Source organism: Morone saxatilis, unplaced genomic scaffold (assembly GCF_004916995.1).
Source record: "Morone saxatilis isolate NCDOM2014 unplaced genomic scaffold, NCSU_SB_2.0 Contig23, whole genome shotgun sequence".
NCBI lineage: Eukaryota > Metazoa > Chordata > Actinopteri > Moronidae > Morone > Morone saxatilis.
In genome coordinates this window covers 1808286-1830717 of record NW_023339796.1, presented here as the reverse complement: position 1 = coordinate 1830717, position 22432 = coordinate 1808286, and the positions used below count along the sequence as shown (strand labels likewise).

General features: G+C 40.7%; 1 protein-coding gene across 1 annotated transcript in view; it reads left to right on the top strand.

Moving 5' to 3' along the window:
- Positions 1–22432, top strand: part of slco5a1b (solute carrier organic anion transporter family member 5A1b) — a gene marked incomplete in the record, with an annotated part of 195945 nt that overhangs the window by 62230 nt on the left and 111283 nt on the right. Inside the window, 1 exon segment of the mRNA XM_035671467.1 lies at positions 1240–1319. Within this exon segment, the coding sequence (XP_035527360.1) occupies positions 1240–1319 (80 nt within the window).

Sequence of the window (22432 nt, the reverse complement as noted above, 5' to 3'; positions counted from 1 at the left end):
CCATTTGACGAAACGTGAAGATTTTTCAGCGAGACATTCTTAAGAGAGTTTCCTTAAAACAGAACACCTGAAAAAAGAAGAAATGATGCCATTTAAGATTAAATTTGACTGTGCTATGGGACATTTTCTGAGAAAATATATTTTGTACAAAAAGGTAGAATTGCTTTTATGTTCTGTATTTCTCTTTCTTAAATTTTTTTGCTGCTTATTTTACCTTTTTTTTTTTTTTTTTATGTTGTTACTGAAACTGAAGAGGTGGACCGCACAGCTTTCAAAGACAAGCTCAAAACCTACAGTGAAAGAGCAACAATTTAAATCCATCAACCTGAAATGAAAACCACTTTCGTGAATCCCTGAAAACATCTTGAATGTTTTTCTTCCTGTCGACAGCTTTAGGATAGGACCTGCTCCATTAACGATGTTGCCATATTTTATAATAGTGTTACAGTAGCAGTAGCACTTCCTATAGCAGCGCACAATACTTCCTGGAGGGGAACCTGGTAATATATCTTCCTACTGGGCCTTTAGTCTGAATTACAGCAGGAAAAACAAAAGGTTAATCGCATTGGGAGACTCCGCTCAGCCTCCGACCACCCAGCTTCTCTCCGTCGCTCCCTCAGTGTTTCAGTTCAAGCTGCTTTATTGGCATGAATGTTGGATGAACGGGGTGGGGTGGGGGGGGGCACCTTTCCAAAGCACCAATACAGATGTCCTTCTGTCCCATTTCTGTCTGTGTTGTCTCTCTTCTTGCCTTTCTCGCTGCTCCAGTTCCCGTCACCCTCAATTTACATCGATCACGACAATATGCGTCGCAATCAGCATACGTCGAATCAAAATGTAAATGTATCACAAACGAGGCTGCTGGAAATGCATTTGCTCGTCTGAGAATCACGTATCAGAGCGTCCTCTAGTTAGATGGCCAGAATCCTCTCATCCCCGACCCCCTTCTCTTCATTTCCCAGCGTGCTTAAATGCCGCCGGGTGCATTACATTGAGATTCAAGAGGTTATCTCGCAGTGGTGATGGGGATTGCAGCAGCCTAAAGGATCGCCACAGGTTAAAGTGTTTTTTTTTTTTTTCGAGCGTCACGTATGGCTGAGCTTTAATGAGCACAACTCCTTTTCTCCCTCCGTCTGAACAACAACACCTCGCCACCATGGAAAATAGATTCTAAGGATGTCTTTTGTCAATCTTCTCACTGTGTGTGTGTGTGTGTGTGTGTGTGTGTGTGTTTTACAGGGTGGTGGGCCCCGCTGTGACCTTCAAAGTGAGCCCGAACACTCACAACGTCAGCACCACAGATGTGGCCAACGTGGCTGGTAGGTTCTCCTTGGCTGAGTAATGTTGTCTTTATACTGACAGAGAAAAAGACAGGCCATTATCATTGGCTTTCCGCTGCACCTGAGGCCCCACAGGAACATTTTTCAAAACTCATGACTCCTCAGCAAGATGTCTGTTTGTGGGTTTTTTTCCCTCCCGCTGTGTATTCTGCCGTACCCACACTGGCACTTCATGGCGAGTTTTTCTATTCCTTTGTGTTCAGTTTGGTTTAGTTTGGGTTTACGTATCTGGTATTGGCCCATTCTGAAAGGAAGCCAGCAAGGTTTTTCTGTTGTGTCGCAAATCTCCAAGCAGCCACGTTTGGCTCCATCGTGGAAATCCATTGGACAGTTGAGTGTGTGCCTAAAAGACCGAAATAAAGAGAGGAAATGTGTCATGTTTGGGGATATGAGTTTGTTCATTAATGGCGTTGGCAAATATGAAAAGTCTAAAAGATTGAGTTTTTTCAAAATGGAGACACAATGTGGCCAATCAGTAGGGATGTGCGTCTACATCACTGAGACCAAAATTAAAGATAGATATGAAGCAACTATCAATGTGATAAGATTCACTCCTATTGCGAGTCAGTGCGATTGGACACGACTTGATACAACGTGATACGATGCAATTGAAAAGAATATGATGCCAAGCGATTCAATATGTTTAAGATTTTTATTTCTTTGGTTCTTCTTAACTTAACTTCTTAACAGTTTAGAGAGGAGGAATCAGTCTAAATATAAAATGATTGGTCACATTCAAAAAAAGGCATAGGACCATAAGACCGATTAATTGGTCGGCCGATCAATCGTGCCGATTATTCGGCATTTTGAGATAATTAGCATCAGTCGCTGTCTGTGGTCTTGAGGCCAATAAATTAAAAAAATGTCTTCAGACACATGTGCTGGCAGCTTTGTCAGTGTGGCTGCTGTGGAGCGATGTTAGTGCTCTTGTGAGTTTAGAGAAGGTGGAGAAAAGGTTTCGAGCCCTGTACAATAACTCATACATCCTGCTGTAAATGTGCCTCAATTCCCTATAGAATAGAATAATAATGATGGAAGAATTGTACATTACTTTTTTGGTTTTGATATCAGCTTTATATATCGACCTGTTCTCTAAATATCAGAATTGGCATCGGTCGTTGAAAAAAACATATTGACCACCAGCCTCTCAGGATTTACATCACATTAAAGATGTTGAGATACCACAGGGTCTTTATTTCCAACACAACACTACTTGCTCTGCTAACACTACCTACCTTCTGCTAAATATGTTAGCTAACGCCCCAGGTAGCCAAAATGGCTTGCCAAACAGGGGCCAAAGTCCTGGTTTCCAGAACTTGTAATGAATGACCTACACTGTGTTCTCTTCTCAAATTGATCCAGGTCCACAACCCCTGGTAGACCTAGTTAACTAGCAGAATCTGATTTTCAGTTATATACCACAGTTGACTGTGCTCACACATATCCCAGATTGATTGTAAGTAACTCTGAGTAACAATACATAAATCACTGCCTCTGATTTTTTGAGATTTCACTGATTGGGGAAGGTTGATCAAACAAGTGATAGGAACTCACATTTTGAATTTATTGCCCAGATTGGGGTGGAAAACATTATCTTGTGCTTTTTGTTTGACTTGATTAACTTTGGTCTAAACCAGCTAGTCTCATTTGAAAGAAGATCTCAGATTAACTTAAATCAACTGTGTGCAACTGTAATCAGGGTAACATGAAAACGCTAAAACTACATTTTACCCTATGAAAGTGGCGCTCCAGTATCAAAAGAGAAAGAGGAGCAACAAAGATGGAGCAGAAACAGGAAAATCACACAAGAGAATTATCCCAACTGCAACAAACATTACCTTTGTGAAGCATTCAGTAAGGTAATGTTGTTTGTTAATTGAGACAGTAATTTTGTGTTGCATTATTTTGTTGTATTTTTACATTCGGGATCAGGTTTTTTTCCGGTAGGAGCGTGTTACATAGTAGTTAGTCTGCAAAAACAAGAAGGATGATGATAAATGCAAAGCGTGACACCAGCAATGTGAAGGACAAGCTGCTCATCTTCCACTCTTGGTGTTCATATGGAGAAGCTAAATTCAGCAGAACGGTACATTTATGTTCTTTGTGATCAAAACCAGGACTCAAAACCGGGACGCGCATGTAAACCTTCTCATCATCAGGTGTTCTGTCCACCACCTTTCTCCCACTGGGGAAGGCAGTTTCTTCAGCGACTGCGTTTCAAGATCCTCAAATCAAAATGACTCAGTTGAGCCTGTTCTGTCACATGAAGAGGGTCCCTGTAATAATCTCTGAGTGCAACCAGCAGTAAAGACATTGTGAAGGTGTGTGGGAGTGTGTGTGTGTGTGTGTGTGTGGTGTGTGTGTGTGTGTGTTTGTGTGTGTGTGTGTGTGTGCACTGGGCTACAGTGTGACTCACGGTAATGAGGCGAGGGTGTTGATGAAGTGGGGAATAAAGAGAGGAGGAATGTTTGCCATTAGCCAAGCTGTCAGTCCAGAGGGAGAGAGAGAAAGAGGAGAAGGTTCCTGATATTCCCTGGGTGCCGCCAATTCCCAGAGTCCAACACCACACACCACCCTTCCACAAATACTTACATGAGTAGCTCCACTTCTATTTTTTCCCCCCAACATCTCAATCCCTGCCTTGATAATTTGCAAAACCCAACCTCCCCTGCACCCACCACACACACACACTTTGTGCTGATTATGCAACGGCTTCTCTCCTGTTTTTAAGTGCTATTGTTGGCGTTCTCATTTCCCGCCCGCCGCTCCCGCTGGCTCTGCGGGGTCACGGATGAGCCTCGATTGTTATTAATGCAAACATTTGACAGAACGTGCTCGAAATGAAATATGGCGTCCTCTCCGCTAAAGTGCAATAGTGTGGGCGGGCCATCTTTAAAGTGTCGTTTGTCATATTCAACTAGAATATCAATCCATCCCAAAGCGTACATTATCCCCCCTGGCCAGGGTTTATAGTGCTTTTCTGAAACATTAAGCTTTACACGGCCATTGTAATGGCGTCGTTTTATCATCATTTATAGCCGCTCAGCAGCGGATGGTGGAGATTGAACGTCTATCTCTTCCGTCACAAACTTGTGTGTTTTGGTGAAATGCTTTTGGCAGCTGTGTTAAAAATAATTCAGTTTTATTTGATTTAATCTCTGCGAACACATCAGTAAGACATCAGCGTTTAAACATTGAAGTATGGACAGCGGTGGAAGGAGAATTCCTGCAGTTTGTGGTGCTGTTGAACTGAACTGAGAGGGGTTTCTAGTAACCGGGAAATTAGTCATGAGACAACTGAAATAGACAACTGAGATTTATTTTTTATTTTATTTATTTAATAAAAGTTGAAGATATGAAATACAAATCTGAGAATATTGACATTATATATTACATACCGTAATGGAAAATGTAATAAAACTAAACTAAAACCTGTCGATGCTGCTGCTGACTCCATCTTTTGTTTCAGATATGTTTTGTTAGGAAGCTCCATTGAATATGAATCTGGTGGAATCAGTCTAATGAAATAATTACCTTGTCGATTGCATTTGTTCCCAAACTTGAAACCAAACTCAACAGACTTGTAAGATAGACAGTGCTTAATGAATACTCACTGCCAAATAAAACATATAATAATAATAATAATAATAATAATAAGTATGCTTATTTATTAATGTATTAATTATGTATATGTGTGTACAGAAAGATGTTTATATTTATATTGTGTATTATTATTTTTTGTCCATACAAGTCAGTATTGCAAATAGAATGATTAATTATGGCAATTAGAGAGTTGTATCATTATATTATTGAATTGTTTCTCTTGATGCATTAGCATTTGCAGTATTATACACTATAAATTATTATAGGGTTTTATCTCTATTGAAGCATTTTACAAGCTGATAATATATTTTATATGAAAAATCTATAGCTGTCAAATAAATGCAGCGTAAGTAAAGAGTAAAGAGTAAAAAGTATTTTCTTTCTTATAGAGTACTATGAGCTGAAAATACTCAAGTATAGGACACTATTAGAGTAAATATATCTACATAAATGTACTTCCTTTATGTAACTCTGTAGGCTAATTTGCTTATTTGATGCAGAAAACGAAGTCAGTTCTGAATCTCACAGGAGACCTCATCATCTTTCTTACACCGGATCAATTCTGACCCCGGCCTGCGGGTGCCAAAAGGTCCGATTAACGCAGCCATGCCCGCCAGACCCGGTGTTGCATTTTAAGAAGCCACGTTACCACTTCTGTCACGCGCGCCCGTCCATTGTGAGCAGCTCCGAGGCCACCGGGGGCCATTGTCAAACGTGGGGGTGGATGTCAAGATGGTGGGCAGCGAGGTGGTGACCCTCATTGTCCAGCCGAGGGTGGGCGGGGGACCCAGAGGCTACTTCCAGCGGTGCGTCACGGCCGTGAGAACGGGACCCTGTCAATAGGCCGGGGGTCAGGGTCAGGACAGCGGGCAGCTCAATTAGCACTTAAAGCAGGAGGCGAGCAGCTGAGATAGCCTCATCCCTGCGCCGGCTGTTCTTCTGACTTCTACTTTTTTATCCCACCAGCACTTGTTTTTGCATACATGCTAATCATGGCTCTCAGTGTGAGGATAGTTACTCACACATACCCAAAAGCTGTCCACTCCAGGGATTACGGACGGTTAGGACAGTTGGTCAGTTTCAGTCTGTGTGTCCTACCATCGCAGTCTTTTCTCCAGTTAAACCAACCCGGCTTTGTTAGAGGCTGACAATAGCTGGTTGCTCAGTGAGTCAATGTTGCATCTGAAATTTGATTTGTGTGTTGACGTGTAAATAATTTTCTGGCTGAGAGGTCACTATCAGTTTAATAAGCTAAAGAGACATTGTCCCCCCTGAAGAGGGGACACCAGTGAATGCCTAATTAAATGCTAATTAATGGAGAAATCCTTGGAAAAGTGGCAGGAAGTTCATTTCGTTCCCATCTAGTTCACATATCAATCAAAAAAGAACTTCTTAAAGTTTTGTTAGTAACAGATTTTAATTTAAATGTAAAAATATACATAAATGCAGCATAAATTGTGTTATACCACCCTGACTTCTATACTTCTTTATGCGCTATTTTCTCATTTTCATTTGCAAATGATGATGCTCCAATGTCCTGGTTCTCCGTTACCTTGTCCGGTATTTTCTTGGCCCTGTTTTCACTTCTATTTCCGTGTTTTTCAGCTGTGTTTCAACAACAAATCCATTCTCTTGAATATAGAAACGTTTAATATTGAAACTGACTTCCTGCTCACAGTGAACAAACATCATTGCCTTTATTCTTCTTGCTCCTGTGAGGTTTTATGGCGGTTGACATCTCACAGCAGTTAACGGTTGCATTGAAAATACAAATACTGAATATCAAATGTGAACTAACCTTTACATTTCTATAGAACTTATTTCTTATTATTTAGGAATTATGCATGAGTGATATATTTTAAATGAACATTTTTTGCAGTAACATACCACATTCCCCCATTTGAGTAACACTGCTTTATGCTATCTTAATAAAGGTGTGATGGCTGAAAATGTTTGGGGAATAAAGGTTATATTTAAGAAGAGATGTGTGACCGGTTTATTTTAATGAACTAGAAGCCAAAGTGTCCTAACAGTAGGTGCAAGATATTAATTATAACATCCCTGTTATAGTTAGGAATGTTTTAATGATAAATAATGGAGTCAGAGGTGAAGGATTTCCTATGGCACCACAGTTTCTTAGAATCTATGAAGAACATGGAAACTTGTACACTTTGTCTACTCTAATCCGATGCTGTAAACCAAAGCCAGTCTTTAACCTGTTGAAACAACTTCTGTAGCCAGACAGGTCTTTCGCTGCTTGTGTCTTTTAGATTTTAGGTTTTTAATGCTCTCCTTCAAGCCTCATATGGTGTTAGCTCTTTACTATATTGGTGACCTATTTACCACATATGAGCCTAAATACAGTCTGAGATCCTCCAGTGGCTCCTTGTTAGTGATTCCCAGGTTTGTGATTAAGCACTGGAGGAGATAGTCTAAGTCTAGTATTGTTACTGATGTTTCCTCTGTGTATTCATCCATTCATTTTTATTTCTTTCTGGTCTATGCATTTTTAAATTTGATGTTTGATTTGATTGATATCATTAGTAATAGTGGTTGTGGTAAACAAACCTTCGTCTCCAGTCATCTGGACTTTCTTTGGGATAATTCAATCAGAAGTTATTCAGGGGTTGCATTTGTAGAGGAGGAAGCGGAGACAGACTTATTTCTCACAACTGATATCTTTCTGTCACCGAGCTTCAATCCAGATCCTGATGACCGGGTGGAGGAAGGGCTTAAGATACTTTTACAAAGGCATCAGTTGCGTCTGGGCCTTTTCTTTCCTTCCCTGGACTTCTTCTCGTCTCCTCGTTTTCTTCCGTCTGAGTGGATTAGCATAGATCTCGTACGCTGACAGGACTGACCTTCGCTGCAGCTAAACACTTGTCAAAATGCCAAATGTAATTACTGAGCTCTTTAGGTCAAAGTAATGTGTTTCATCTACCTCACTTCGCCCTGTTATTGATGTGCAGGCCCTCGGACCTCAGACTGCAGTCGAGTCCCCCTTCTTCCCTCTCGCTGCACCAGCTTGCTGCACGAGCTTGTGTGTCATAACAAAGCAAGCAAATGTATGCGTGATTATGTCGAAGTAATGTGGTCAAATTGTTATCTGTTTAGTTTAGTTAGTTTGCACGTTGCTACACCGCTAGATGTCTTTGCGTGACTTTGTCAGCCTATATGCTCTCAGATCCTGTGATTATGGACAATTTAAAGTTATCTCGCGGAGCTGCAGAGTGCTTCCCTAACACTGCCTTTCAAAGGCCGTCATCATCATCATCGCCATTACCGTTCCTCTCTAAATTGCATGCCTGGAAATTGTCAGCTCTGTTATGCTGTCTTGACATCAGCTGTCTCTCAAGGGAGCCCTTTTACTTGTCTTGAATTTACATTAAAAAACACAATTGCAATCTTTTCTGAATCTTAACTTCTCATTTAGGCGTTGAGTAAATGAGAAACGTTTGAATTGCAGTTCCTCACGTTATAATTTCTTATTGCTCAGATGTTTCTCTCAGCGTTATGCGGCAATTGCAGAGAGAAATGTTTTACGGTAATATTTGACAACCTATCCATGCAGACTGTCATTAGTAACACTGCTGACTGATTTTGTGTCATCGCCGTCACTGCGTGGAACTCCTTTAATTGTTCCCATTGATTGGCGGAGTGATTGCATTGGAAACAGCTCTGGCATTGGGATCCATCCAGCAGTCTCTCTGTGCCCTTCAGGAGCAGGCAAATCTATTTGAGTTAACTTCATTTCAGTTCTCCTGCTAATCAGTTTTCATCGCACGCCGAAGGCTAATCGATTCTAGAAGTTTCTCTCACCTGTTGCTAAAGAAAAGAATCAAAATAGGGAGCGAGGGAGATGAGGGGTGTGCTGGTGTTTAGTGATGCAATTTTCCTGTGACACCACGCCGGCGTTTTTATCTCTTCGCCTGTCGTCAAAGCAGAGCTGGAGGCGTTTTGTGAATTGCAAGATGCCTCATCCGAGCTTTAAAAAGCCTGCACGCCCCCCCGCCGATCCAGAGTCACCTGTGGTTATTTTGGTCTGACTTCAGAGAGAGCGGGGAGCTGCGCACTGTCCTCTGGAGCTTTGCAAGCATCTGTGAGTCCTGCCGTCGAGCGAAGGGGAGGGATGGGAGGGAGGGAGTGAGGACACAGGTGTTGTGCCGAGCTCGAGTTTGCACAGCGGTGCAACGTGATCCCCGAGCCAACCGCGCAGCCGCCCTGCCAGCCACTCAGCCAAGCAGCCAAGCAGCCGGCCTGATTTCCCTGGCGCTGGCACCGGCCTGCTGGCACTGCCAACCCCTCTCTCCCACTCCTGCAGCTGGCAGGATCTCTGCGAGTTGGCCTGAGCTCCTGACGTTTGCTGCGGGGTTGGCAGACCTCTCCCAGATGGCCACCTTGTAGCGAAGCTGGCTTAGCGCTTGCATCACTTTTGCATCATTCTCCCAGCTACAGGGCTGTAGTGGAGAAGGCTTCCGTTGGTTGTGCTGCGACATTTCTGCTGTGAGAATACTGTATGTGAGAGGTGGGAGTGTTAAACTGCTGCAGCTCTCGCACTTCCCAACCATGATTTGTCATTCGTGCTGTTTGGGTAGCTGCTTTTCAGAAAACTAGTGACAGTTCTTGGAATACAAATGTAGACGTAGATAAAGGATCTCACCGCCCTGTATCCACACACATGAAACATACACATTAATTAGAACACTGCTTTTTAATTCATATGTGAATAGGCCCATAATAGTCCTATCTTTTTACATTCAAAATGACGGGACAGTATCAAGGTGCCTCTTGGCTTCATATTTTATTTATAATCTAATTTAAATCCTACTGCATTACCTATAATTTATATCCCACTAACTTTGTAATCCCAGCTGAACGGAAGAACAGACCTTGACCTCCCCAAAACTTGTTAGCACTAAGATTGAATAATTTAATATACATTTTTTAAACTGCAATGGATGGGAGTAAAATCATCTCATAAAATGTTCTTAATATCCTCAGATTTAATGACCATGTCTGTCTGATGACTGCTTCTAATTATCACATTTTCATCTCCCTGTTTTTTTAAGCTTCCTTGCTGGCACAAAATATGACATATGGTACCTGTAATATCATCAAAGTACAGTTATTAAAATATTAAAAGACAGTTTCATGGCATCAGAGAGCATGAAGGTACTGAGGAGGTTTTCTCTCGGTGTCGACAGAGAGGCCAACTTCTGTTCCAAGCTCTCATCTCCTTTCAACATTTAAACCTTGTTAACCTTTTAAAAGGAATTTCTTACCATATTTTGCAGATTGGTGGTGATGTAAAAATAAATACAATCGTAAGTTCCTCTTTTTAAATACTGCTTCACTACCAATATCTCTACACCAAATACTGTGACTTTAGAGCTAAATATCCATAACTGTTGTATTTCTGCAGACTGTGATTTGTAAGCAGTGCTGTCCCAGACCTTCTACTGCCAAGCTCATTAAATGTGCAGAGATTTGTCCTGGGAACACTGGTGCAAAAACAGCTTAGAGTTTCACAAAATGCATCAGTCTGCATAAATAAAGTGTAAAAATGACTGTAAACTTGAAATACTGTATCGTTGTACAGCTGGAATGCTACATAATTATCGCCGAAGAGTCGTTTATGTGAACACGGCGGCCATGTGGCGAAGCATTGATTCATTTGATGTGCACCAGTTGATGCAGTACACACTGGACACGTCAAAAAGGTGGAAGAAGTAAGTAGTCGGAATTTCCAGGTGAAAGCTCAGTAGAGTGAATGTGATAAAGTTGCAGCTTTTCTCGAGAGTTGACACTTTGACCCCCAATTGGCAGGATAAATCTGGGTGTGTAAAGTGAGAGGCAGCTTGCTCCTCCCTCATTACCACCTCTGAGGTGCCCTTAAGCGAGGCCTCAAACCCCAACCAGGAGACTGCTTCCAGGTTTGAATGTGATCAGGGCTTCCTCTCAGTGAATAAATAAAGGTTAAAACAAGAGAAAAGAAATAGGATGTGTGTCAGGTGTGTGTATCTGCAATAAACACTTCATCAGTAGCAATAAGATATGCTAGCATGCTATGAGTGAATCACCAAAACCACTTCTACCCCAACATGTCCTCAGTCACGACCTCCATCTGTGACATCTCAAGAAACAAACCACAGGCTGTCCACGATGGAGAGATACTCCTCTGAACAATATATAGTGCAACCTGTACGTGCCTTGATAAACACAGTTGGTAATTTAAACCATTTTTCACCAGGACTTTACTAAAACAGAAAAGATTCAGGTATGTTTTTCAGTGATATTGCCCAGTCCTATGTCATCATTTCAGAGGTTAATCCAAAGACATGTAGATTTTGCTTTAACAACAAGAATCCACATATAAAGGTGATAAGACCAGAAATGTATCATAGGATGAATGCACCTAAACTAATTAATTAATTACTAGTTAATTTCCACAGCTGATTTGCAATATTCATATGCGAGTCCTTGCACATTAGGTGGTGGTGTACAATTTGTGATGTATACTCATTGTTTATTGTTTATTAGTTACTATGGCAGCAGCTGCTCTTTCTGGTGTCTGTTATTGTGGGTTGTGCAGTGGCTTCTGTTGGCTAATGTTTGTTTGTGTCAAAATCGACACAAAAAGGAAAGCTCTGTAGATGTTGCTTCACATTTACAGGGTTCAAAGCTAATGTGAAAACTTCCTCTGTTTGGACTGTCCGGCTCTACATTCCTTCAAAGATCAGCAATAAGTCAATTTGAGTTATCCTTTATCGATCCCTATAGGGAAATTCCTCAGTGCTACGCCCATGGACCAACTCCAGAGCTGAGCTATTTGAACCTTGGTCGAGGGCACTGACTGGATGATCAACCTAGCATACATGTTTTTGATGGTGGGGGAAACCTACGCAGACACGGGGAGAACATGCAAGACTCCACACAGAAATCGAACCCAGGACCTTCTTGCTGTGAGGCGACAGCGCTAACCACAGAGCTACCGTGCTACATTTGTTTGTCAGCATTCACCAACTCTTGCAAGCGATTTCGCTAATCACGCCTGATTAAATGAATTGAGTCGAGGCTGCAGTTTGCCCACCTGAGTATTTACCATGACATCACTAATACTAAACAATACACCCTCCGTCTCTGTGGCGGTAAACACCTCCCTCTCGGCAGGAGGCTGGTTATTTTCCTCGCCGTTTGACTGCAGCTCCGACTTTCAGGACGGCCGTGTCCTCTGCTGCAGTTATTACAGACTCCTCACCGAAGCCACCTGTTGCTCTCTCTCTCAGCGGCCCGAGGAGGCCGCCTGGACCCGGCGACTCATTTTTAGCCGTCTTCAAGATGCCTGATGAGATGTAGAGCCAGACAGCTGGATTGATTGGCCCCTCTTGAGCGCACAGGCCTTGATTACAACTGCACTCAAGTACCCCCCCTCCTCCCCCTCCCCTTGATTTCTCTCTCCCAGTCTGGTTCTCATACTCTGTCTCTTTCCTCTCAGCCTCCCTCTCTCTCCCTTTTCTCATGATTTCTTTTTTTTTCCCTACAAAGAGAGAGGGTGGATAAGGAGAGACTGCCGAGGAGAGAATAGAAAAGAGCAGAATGACTAACGAAGATTTGGCTTTGCGTGGTTCTCTGTCTGCACTGGAAAGTAGAACAGGGCGAGGATGGAGCCGTCTATTAAGGACTGGTTTGAGATGAATTTGGAATCACGCTTTGATGTGAGAGAATTAGATCAATATTTTAAGAACTGAGCTGGGATAGAGCTGATAGTTTACAGAATCTGTCACAGGCTGATATTTAGTTTGAATTTGGGCATGCACATCCTGTCTGTCCTGTAAATGAGAAATCTCTCCCTCCTATAAACAGCCTTTGCAGTATTGTCAGTACAGAAAGAGTGTTAAAGAGATTATTCAGGCTCTGCATATTTCTCCAGTACAAATAGTTTCTGGTGGGTGGAAGTATTTTAGTGTTTTGGCAGTAATCTAATCCTTTCCTTTAAATAGAATCATAAGACCTTTAAAGGGTCAGGTCACCCGAATAATAACCATATTTTACCTCTAGTATCTAACTATGAGGATCATTTTGGTTTTGCAGGTTTTGCGACATCCATCTCAGATTTCTGCTGCAACCTGACTACAGTTTATGTATTGTATTTTATTAGTGGTGCACACAGCTTTGAAAGATCACATTGAAAAAATGTACAGCTATGACACCACAGTTTCATCATCTAAAGTGTTTTTGAAGATGACCTGTGGCTCTGCCCAGATACAACGTTTCGGGGTTTTTGCTTTTTTTGCAAATTCAAAATTATAGAAACTGCACAGAGAGAGAAGAATCTGTGACAATGACAAATTGAAACCCCAAGAGGCCAACACAAAGCCAACGCAATCTCCCCATACAACTGGGATGTGGTGTTCTTGTTTCTGACTGTCTGCACACTTCTGTTTATTCTACCTCTGCCCTCAGGGATTAAACTGCAACTCCTTTTTCTCCTTCATGGCAATACCTGTCTCATGTGATGTCTTTAGATGGATGAAAGATATAGTGGGCTAATACTGTTCTTTTCTTAAAGGATAAATCTGGTGATATTCCCAATGATAAATTGATCCCACTACCTTTTTACCTGTACCCAAAGCCTGATAAATCTATTAAAAAACATCAGTAAGCCACACTGTTGCACTGTTTGCTTCAGTCCCACATACACAAACCAAGCAGCAACCTCTGTGGCTTTCAAATGAAGCCAGATGAAAGTTACAAAAATTGCAGTTCCTCTAACGGCCACTAGAGGCTGGCTCCAGCAGTGATTCAATCTCCATAAGGCCCCATGTTAAAATGCACAACTTTACAGCAGAAATTAACATGTTTACAGCCTGGTACATAAAACAGTTGTGGTCTCTATAGCTAATTTGTCCATTCACGACAACTTTACAGGGGGTACATTTAAATATAATTCACCTGTTTCAGTAACCTAACCAGGTTTTATTCGGCTCCGCCTCTCAACCCATTTTTTTGGAGTCAGGACTGCCAAGATTGCGACAGTGAAAGCCGACCACACTTAGCTTCACAACGGCTCTTCAGAAACTTCTGGGTGATGTCACAGACACTAGATGTCCATTTTTACTTATATAGTCTATGAAACCAACCTGCTGACGAGTAGAGCACAAAATCAGTATTATTCCATGGCTGAAAATAGTCGCCACAAAATGACTCCTATTTGAGTAATGTTTGCTGAAAACTACACTAGCCTTTTAAGAAGTTACTGACTGTTTAAAAAAACCTAGATATTTGGGAGCGATACATTTACCACTTCAGTAGAAACCAATGGGCTTGGGGCTGAAAGCCACAGAAGATCAGAAAGTACTGAGAGAAAAATGAATACATTGTTTTAGTCTTTTCATGGGATTTGTTGACAATAACAAAATATAGAAATATCGCCAGTCTTATGCTATAAATGTTTTTATTAGTATTGGAGTATTGGAGGTTCCTCCCTTACCACTGCATTGGAAAACAGTCTGGAAAAGACACAAACATGGAATACTTTTATCTTTTTTTGATATTTTTAGCCAAACTCACCTAAACGGGTGGGTTTGTACATTGGTTGAGCTTCTGGTCCAAGTATCACATCTCACATACCTTGACTAGTATTGGATGGATTGATGTGAAATGTAGTTATTTGTGGTCCCTAGAAGATGGACTTTGTCCAGCAGGTAAAAAATATTTACTTCTGTAAAACTTCAGTTTATGACAGAACACCTTTAACACCAACGATTGAATGCAAAAGCTCCTGTTTAAATCCTACTGCAGCATCTATTTTTGATGACAAGAGAAAGACAGAGATCACCCAACACAAACTACAGCTGAAATATTGTATTTGCAGGCGATAACTGATACTGTCAGAGGACCTCCACATTCACCTTAATTCAGTGAAAATATTTACTTTACCAATAACAGAAACAGCAGATTTGAATTGGATTAAGATCTTCAATGATGTCTGTAAATATTTAAACCTCTGGATGTCCTCAGATAACATTAGTCCTCTGTGAGCAGGACATACAGTCGTGTATGTGATTAATCAATATATTCATGCGGCAGTCTGACCAAGATAAATAGTTTTTAGGTTTAAACAGTGCATCTGGTTCTGTAGATTTTGTATTTTAGATCAGAGATTGAAAATTAGTTATTTTATCTGCATGGGACAAGGGTTTGTCTGCAGCGTTCAACACTGACGGACGTTTGTCAACGCAAGACTCACGTTCGTCCCTCGCACAAGTGGAGTACACTGTTCTTTTATATCTTTCTTCTTTTTTAAGGGTGTGTACCCCCAAGTTGAAATGTCCCTCACCGTTGCTGGCTGTGTCTGTCTACTGCACCGTGTTTTATGTAGAGGAGAAGTGAGAGACAAAGGCAGTCGAGAGCTTCAAAGGCTGCGGGTGACATTTAGCGCTCAGTATCTTCAAAGACCAGGCCCTCTTTTGTAGTTCTTCTTTTTGTGTATAATTAATGTAGCCCTTCCTACGGATTTCTCTTTTCTTTTTTCTTTCTTTTTACCTCCTTTTTGGAGCTGGATTAGAACAGCAGATTAAGGAAGTGCACCTTAATTTTCAATTTGCATTCTGTGGACTTCAAACCGCAGCGCTGCTGACGAGATTGTTCCAACTGAGTGTGTCGTGGCATAGAGGTTAGAGAGGGCTGGGGTGTGCAGTCAATGTGGTCATACGATCAAAGATTGTTTTGTAACTGGACAGTTTCAGGTTTAATGCAACAAGGAGGTGTGTGCTTTCTAAGGAGAACAATGAACTTTTATACAGAGCAACTTAGGGCATTTGATTGACAATACATGCCCCCAAAAAAGGTACATAAAGAAGTACATTTCAGACTGCATGCCTATGTTACTGTAGTCATATTTTGTAAGAACAGGTATCAGTTATTATACAACTTATTTATGTTAAAACCATTTATTTTTGTTCATTTGTATATGTACTGAACTTTGAAGATGTGCTCAACAGTGACATTTAACTAGTTAAGCTTAATTACCATGAGGAATTCTGTTCAAATAGAAATACTCCTTTAATATTTGAAAACTGAAAAAGTGCTAGTGGCTAAATCTCAGATGTTTTTGGTGCCTTAATGTGACAAAATGCTACACTGAATGTGGTCCCTGACTAACAAATTCAGTAAAATCAGAATATATAGACAGTACAGCAGCCAACTATTTATCTTAAAAAGTAACAACATCCAGGCCAGCAATGCTGTTAAAACATAAGTTTGTTAACCAGTTAGACATATTGACCATAGAAGCTTCTTCTGCAGCTTGATTCTTATTTTTTGCATGTTAATATATGATTGTGTCATCAGCGTACATCTGAGAAGTTAGAGCAGGTGGACAAACTTCAGATAGGTCATGAATATACAGACTAAATATACAGACCCAAAGTCTATCCGTGAGGTACACCAATATAATTATCATTATATAACCATTTTTGAGGTTTTATGGTTGACGTAACCACATTGTTTTCTATCTGTAAGGTATTACTTTATCAATTTGATTAGATTAGGTGAAAATTTTAACTTTAATAGCTTGAGAAGTAGACCCTGTATTGTATCAAAGGCTTTCTTCAAATCAAAGAAGACAACCCCTACTACAAGTCCCTGGTCCAATTTAGCCTCAAAACCCAAATTGCAGTGAGACCGATGTAGCATTTAAATGAGATATCTGTTCAGAGAACATTTTCTGTGATTATTTTGAATATTTTAAGTAATGTACATAACCACTACTAAACCTACCCAAACTACGGCTGTTTCACAACATTAACCACTTTACCCGGATGTTGCAAATTTATTATTTCTAAATTAACCACAAAGCTCTGCCTGTCAAATTTTGAAACTTGACTTGAAACTTTAAACCCATAATGACTGACGCAGCAGAACTTTCCTCTACAAAAGATTTGGTTTGTTGCACACTAACAAATATTTCATAAATACATCCCAAATCCTGAGAATTACCATTTGGAACTTGCGTTTCTGCCTCTATGGTCTTGGGCTCATGTTTGAGACAATTTTACTTTGGCTGATAGGGAGAGTGAAAATCAGATAAAAAATGAAGCACATGGCAGCTTTAAAGAACTTAGTCCAAATCTGTTGTTTGCCCAAAATAAGTTCTACAGTGTTACCATACCAGTTTGAGTGCTTAGCTAGCTCTCTCATTTCAGCTGACTCATACTGAGAAAGGGCTTTGCTAAAACCTGATGAACTCTGGGTAAATGCATTAACTAAATGTCTGTAATGTAACGTGACCTCCTGTCCTCTTCACGATAAACTATGAATATTAATCAAACATAAAATCAACCAGAATTGCCCTCTCAGTATTTTTCCGAGGCGTCTATCTGTTGTAGAAGTACCTGTTTAGCCACAGAGCTGAAGAATGAACCATGGTGTACATTTCCGTGCTCATTTCATGTTAATGTTCAGAGTATTTCCCAGCTGAAAAGGGCAAGTACAGATCTGTCAGGAAAATTGAGAAGGTTGCGTTTGCCTGTCAGAGTGATGGGAAGGAATTAATTATGTATCATAGTTTAAATTTGTCACAGTGTTGTAATTCTTGGCCAAAACTGATAAAACACCTGAAGCTGAAACGATATTTGTTCTACAGTGAGGTGTCCATCATTTGAATGAAATGACACCCCAACAGTTAGAGCATAATTAACCAAATATTGGTGCTGTAGAGGGTAATAGTTCCTACCTTTCAAGCCTTTTTGCTTTGCAAAATCCTAATGGAGTAATAACTCTGCAGAAGTTAAAGGGACATTACACCCAAAATATGTCTTTTTCAAATGAAATACACACCTCTGTAGTTTGTAAAACATACTTTCCTGATCGACAGAGAACAGTGGGTGTGAATTCAGCCAGTGCAGTTGTGATGAGTTGTCAGGGCAGAGAAAATATGTAACAAACTTCTTTAACTGTTCATCATTAAAATGTGGCAAAAATGATTTCATGTCACAGTGACAAACTCCAATAATGATCACATGGAAGCTCAATATATTTGGCCTTATTTTGGCACAAATATTTAGAACAAACTGGAGAAAGGCTTTAAGCTGAAACTGTTCTTTCACAAACAGAAGTTTTCTGTTTTCTGCACAGCTACCTTTCAGCCTACAATGAGAGAGAGTGAATGGTTGTGTCCCTGTAAACAATTATTTGGTGATATGAGAGTCAGAAAGAAAGAAAAGAAAATGATGTTAAAAGGTTCCTGCAGCATGTTGAAATATAGTCACCTGGGAATCTGAAAAATATCACATTTCAATCAGTTTTAGTCCATTTTTAACTTTTCACTTTCACAAACCGTCATTTTAAAGGATGTTTATAGATCCTAATAGATAGTTATTGAATATGTTGTACTCATCTTAAAGGAACAGTGTAGTAAAATCATAAAAACAGGAATTTATATTCACTGTTTTAATGTTCCCAAAAATATGAAAACACTTTTTGGAAGATTACTTTTCTACTCAGATACTAAGTCATTTAAATGAATGTATAGCTGAACGTTGTTTTCACTGTATGTACTGTATTACACATTTATCACTCTTGTACACGTCGTCACATACGTGTACCGTGAAGTAATTCTGAAAGTAATTGTGCATGTTAAAACAGATTTTTATTTAAAATGTAAAAGAAAAAGGCTGCTTTTGTTAGGGAAACTAGCGCTCCAATGAACACAGCAGACTGATTTGCATCTCTTAAATTACATTTCTGACATGCAGCTTCCTGCAGTAAAGTCAACAATGTAATAGACCGGCAAAGGTCAGGGTGCTAACTTGCCTAGAAAGTGGCGAGTGGAGGGTGGTGGTGGGGGGAGGAGGTTTGTCGGGAATATTGCTGTCCAAACACTTTGTCTAATTCTACTTGTCAACACACAGGTGAGAAAAATCAGCGCGACGGTAATAAGATTGAGGAAAGTGTTGCATTAGCACCTTGAAGTGTAAATAGCTTCTTATATTGCCTATTAGACCTAGATAACCTGGCAAGGTGGAGGGTGATGGGGCTGTTGTGTGCATGTGTGGGTGGGTTGGGTGGGGGGGGGATTCACAGAAAAGCATATTAGCTGTGTCAAAACAGTCAGAAAAAAAACACCAACTCCAGAGAATATAATTAGGAATCTTTTTTTCTATCCCTCTTTCTCTTTCTGTTTTAATCTGCTATTGATGAAAGACGGGTTATTTGTTTCTTCAGCTGCATACTCTGTGCAATATCCTGTCGCCCTGGCTGCCTGCTAAAAGAAATATCTGCCATCCCTCCCCCTCCCCTCCCTGTCCTCTCCTCTCTTCTCCTCTGGGTTTTGCATTATAAAGAGATTTCATCTCATCCACCTTTAGCCAGGTTTTGCCTTTGATATTATTTATTAGCGCCGGTATTGAACAGTTCACGGAGCTAGCACCTTGAATGGGCCCCCTCGTCGTCTTCTTCCCACAATCAATACTGTTCCACATTACATATACATCAGCTCAGAGTGCAATATCGCTCGCTCTCAACCTGCGGCCTAATTAAAAAGATAAGCGGCTTCGTTTGAAGCTCGCTTTAATAGGCCGCTGCCTTGTTTCTAGGCGTGAATATTGAATAGAATCATGACTTTGCTGGAGATTGAGTTCATTTTGTATAGATTATTTTGACACGAGGAAGGCTTTGAATTTCTGGATGCTGTCAGGAAAAGATCACATGGAGTCACTCAGGTTGTTCATATTGCTTCACTGTGTGTGTTACCTGCAATGTGATGCAAAATCAGAGTATTGTTGGGGATTCCTGTGAGATCTCAGGCTCCACTTGTGATTGTAAAAATTAAATGAAATTATAGGTAATATAATCATTTTAAAGGTTTTATAGTTTTTACCTGTGTCAGTGAAGCTTTAGAGACTATACATTCATATACAACTTATTAGCTTTGGCCTATTTTGGAGGAAACGTAATACTTAATACCGATGCCTCTGTATGACCTCCATAAACACTATATTCTTAATGCCTGCTCTGGGTCGGTTTCAGTTGGCTTCCCCTTGAAATCAATGAAACAAGGCGGCGGAAACTCTACCGCTTTTGTCCACCAGAATCAACAAATAATGAAATATTCTTCTAGGGTCTTTAGCAAGTCAGCACTTGAATTATGAGACATTTTCCACTCCAGACCCTCAGGTCATAACAAGATACCTCAAAAAGTAGCATGCCAATATTAGCATCGTAAGTTAGTAGTTTTCCACCCACCCACCTAGTACCGTAGAAACATTGTACATCAGTGTCACTAGCAGTGGGTCAGTCTTTAAAGTGACTGTGAGGTAGTTGTGGAACAGAGTCTAAATGATCCCAGTTATTTATTCCCACTCCCAACAGGATCAGAACCAACTGTTAATATTTATGCTAGTAGGTATAGTTGCCACAGTAACCGCCACACATCATTTAATAATCTATATTGCCAGCATTTTCCTTTTCTCTCTTGAGCAATTAGTGAAGAGCAATATCCCAGGCAGCAATTCAAATCACGCAGATTGACAATTAATATGTGTGAGCTTATTAACAATATCTATAATGATCGATCCCAGTCTCATTTGAGTTGTCTGGTTTCATAGAGCTATAAGTGGACAAGGGAAATAACATAAATGAACCAATGAACAACAACATTGCTCATTCCTTTCCCATATATATCATGGTGTCTGTATTGTCCATTGAGTTTCTGTTAGTCTGGCGGCTGCTGTCCTTCACTATAACTGATATGTTCATAACAGAGGTCAGAGTCGGTGTAGACACTGATTGCTGGTTAGAAACACAGCGGAGAGAAACTATAGGGAGTTGATGGTTTCAATAAAACAGCCTGGAAATTGGAGACTTGATTTACACTTCCTGTCTTCTAAGTGGGCGTGGTCGCCTCTCAACCCTGATTGGGTTGCGCTTACATGATGTTAACTGAAGATAACAAACTTTAATATAACTTAAAATTTACAAGAAGAACAAGATGATGATATACTTTATTAATCCCCAATGGGGAAATTCTTTTTCGTTTCTTACTTACTTGAACCTGATGACTCTCTGAACCGTCTGTGCCAACAGGGAGATGCCAGATTGTGTTGCTGAGACAGAGACCGGTCTCATAAACAAAGTTAATTGTCTACAGATTTGTCTGTCTGAAAAAGGCCATTTCAGTGTCAAAATGTTCACAAGATACGAGGCTTGTGATGAAAAAATGGGTCCAATATTCACTTGGGGTCACAATCTGTGCTCACGTTCACTTCTCCCATTGGAGCGAATGGTCTCAAGACCTGCTGCTAGTCTCCTAAAGGGGCGAGACAGTGACTCTTAAAGGAACCGTCTCCTTTCTGAACCAAGCATGGCTGTCGACTTTTTGATTTGTTCATTTTTAAATTTTTGATATTTCTGTCACACAAAGTCGTCTACTTTTATTAAAAATAAAAATAAATTTTAAAATAGTAAACACAAAACTACAACTTCAGATTTTTTAAATGCAGAATCTGTGAGATCTTTTCACTGCAGCCATTATATAAGCATTGCCTGTTTAATCATAAACAATTTTCAGGACTTTTATTAAAATCAAATCCATTAACAGTGGATGGATTGAAGGATATGAATAGGTGGCTGTGTAGGCGGGTGACTCAGTCTGTCTGCCAGTTCAACCATTCTCTTTTGATAAAAGCTTTAACTGTCATAAAAACACCGGCCTTAACTCACATTGATGGATGGCAGATTTTAGATGCTAATGCTGTGAGTTGGATACCCAGCCTTCCTCAGGTGCTCTGCTTCTGTTACCCACGTCTCCCTGGACTGGCCTTCATGTGGCCTCCAAAGAGGAGGAGGAGTTAAGAGAGAGTGATTTTGTCCTGCAAATGCTGAAGGAAGTTTACGAGTATGTCTTCTTAGAGCGTAGATGACGTAGACGTTATGGGCTTTGTGACTACATGAGAGTCAATTTTGTTGGCATTTTATCACCAACTTCGGGAGATTAATGGACAGTTCAGAGTGAGTCGGGGTGGGGCAGCAGTAAGGAAGGAAAGAGCAGAGGGATGGTAAAGCAGGATGTCTGTCAGCAGAGACTATGGTTTTTCCACTGTGTTTTGGTCTCAGTGGGATTTAAACCAGCAGCCTTGATGGTTTAACTGTGCTTCACATGTAATCTCACACTGATCTGACTGCAGTCCAACAGCAGTGCGGAAGAAAAATAGAACTCATTCTCCAGGCAAAAAACTCCAAACGGCATCAGCTGGAGTAAGTGTGTGTGTGTGTGAGACAGATATTTGGATCCACCACTGAAGCCACATTCCTCCAGACGCGTGGCCAGGCCATCGCATCCCTGACTACCAGCTGCTGAGAAAGAGAGAGCTGCCTGACGCGCACACACAGGAGTGCACATAAACACACACGGCACACACATTTTCACCACTCCCATTACGGCTTCCTGTCTTTTCACCAGCCCAGTGCACACACACACACTTACACAC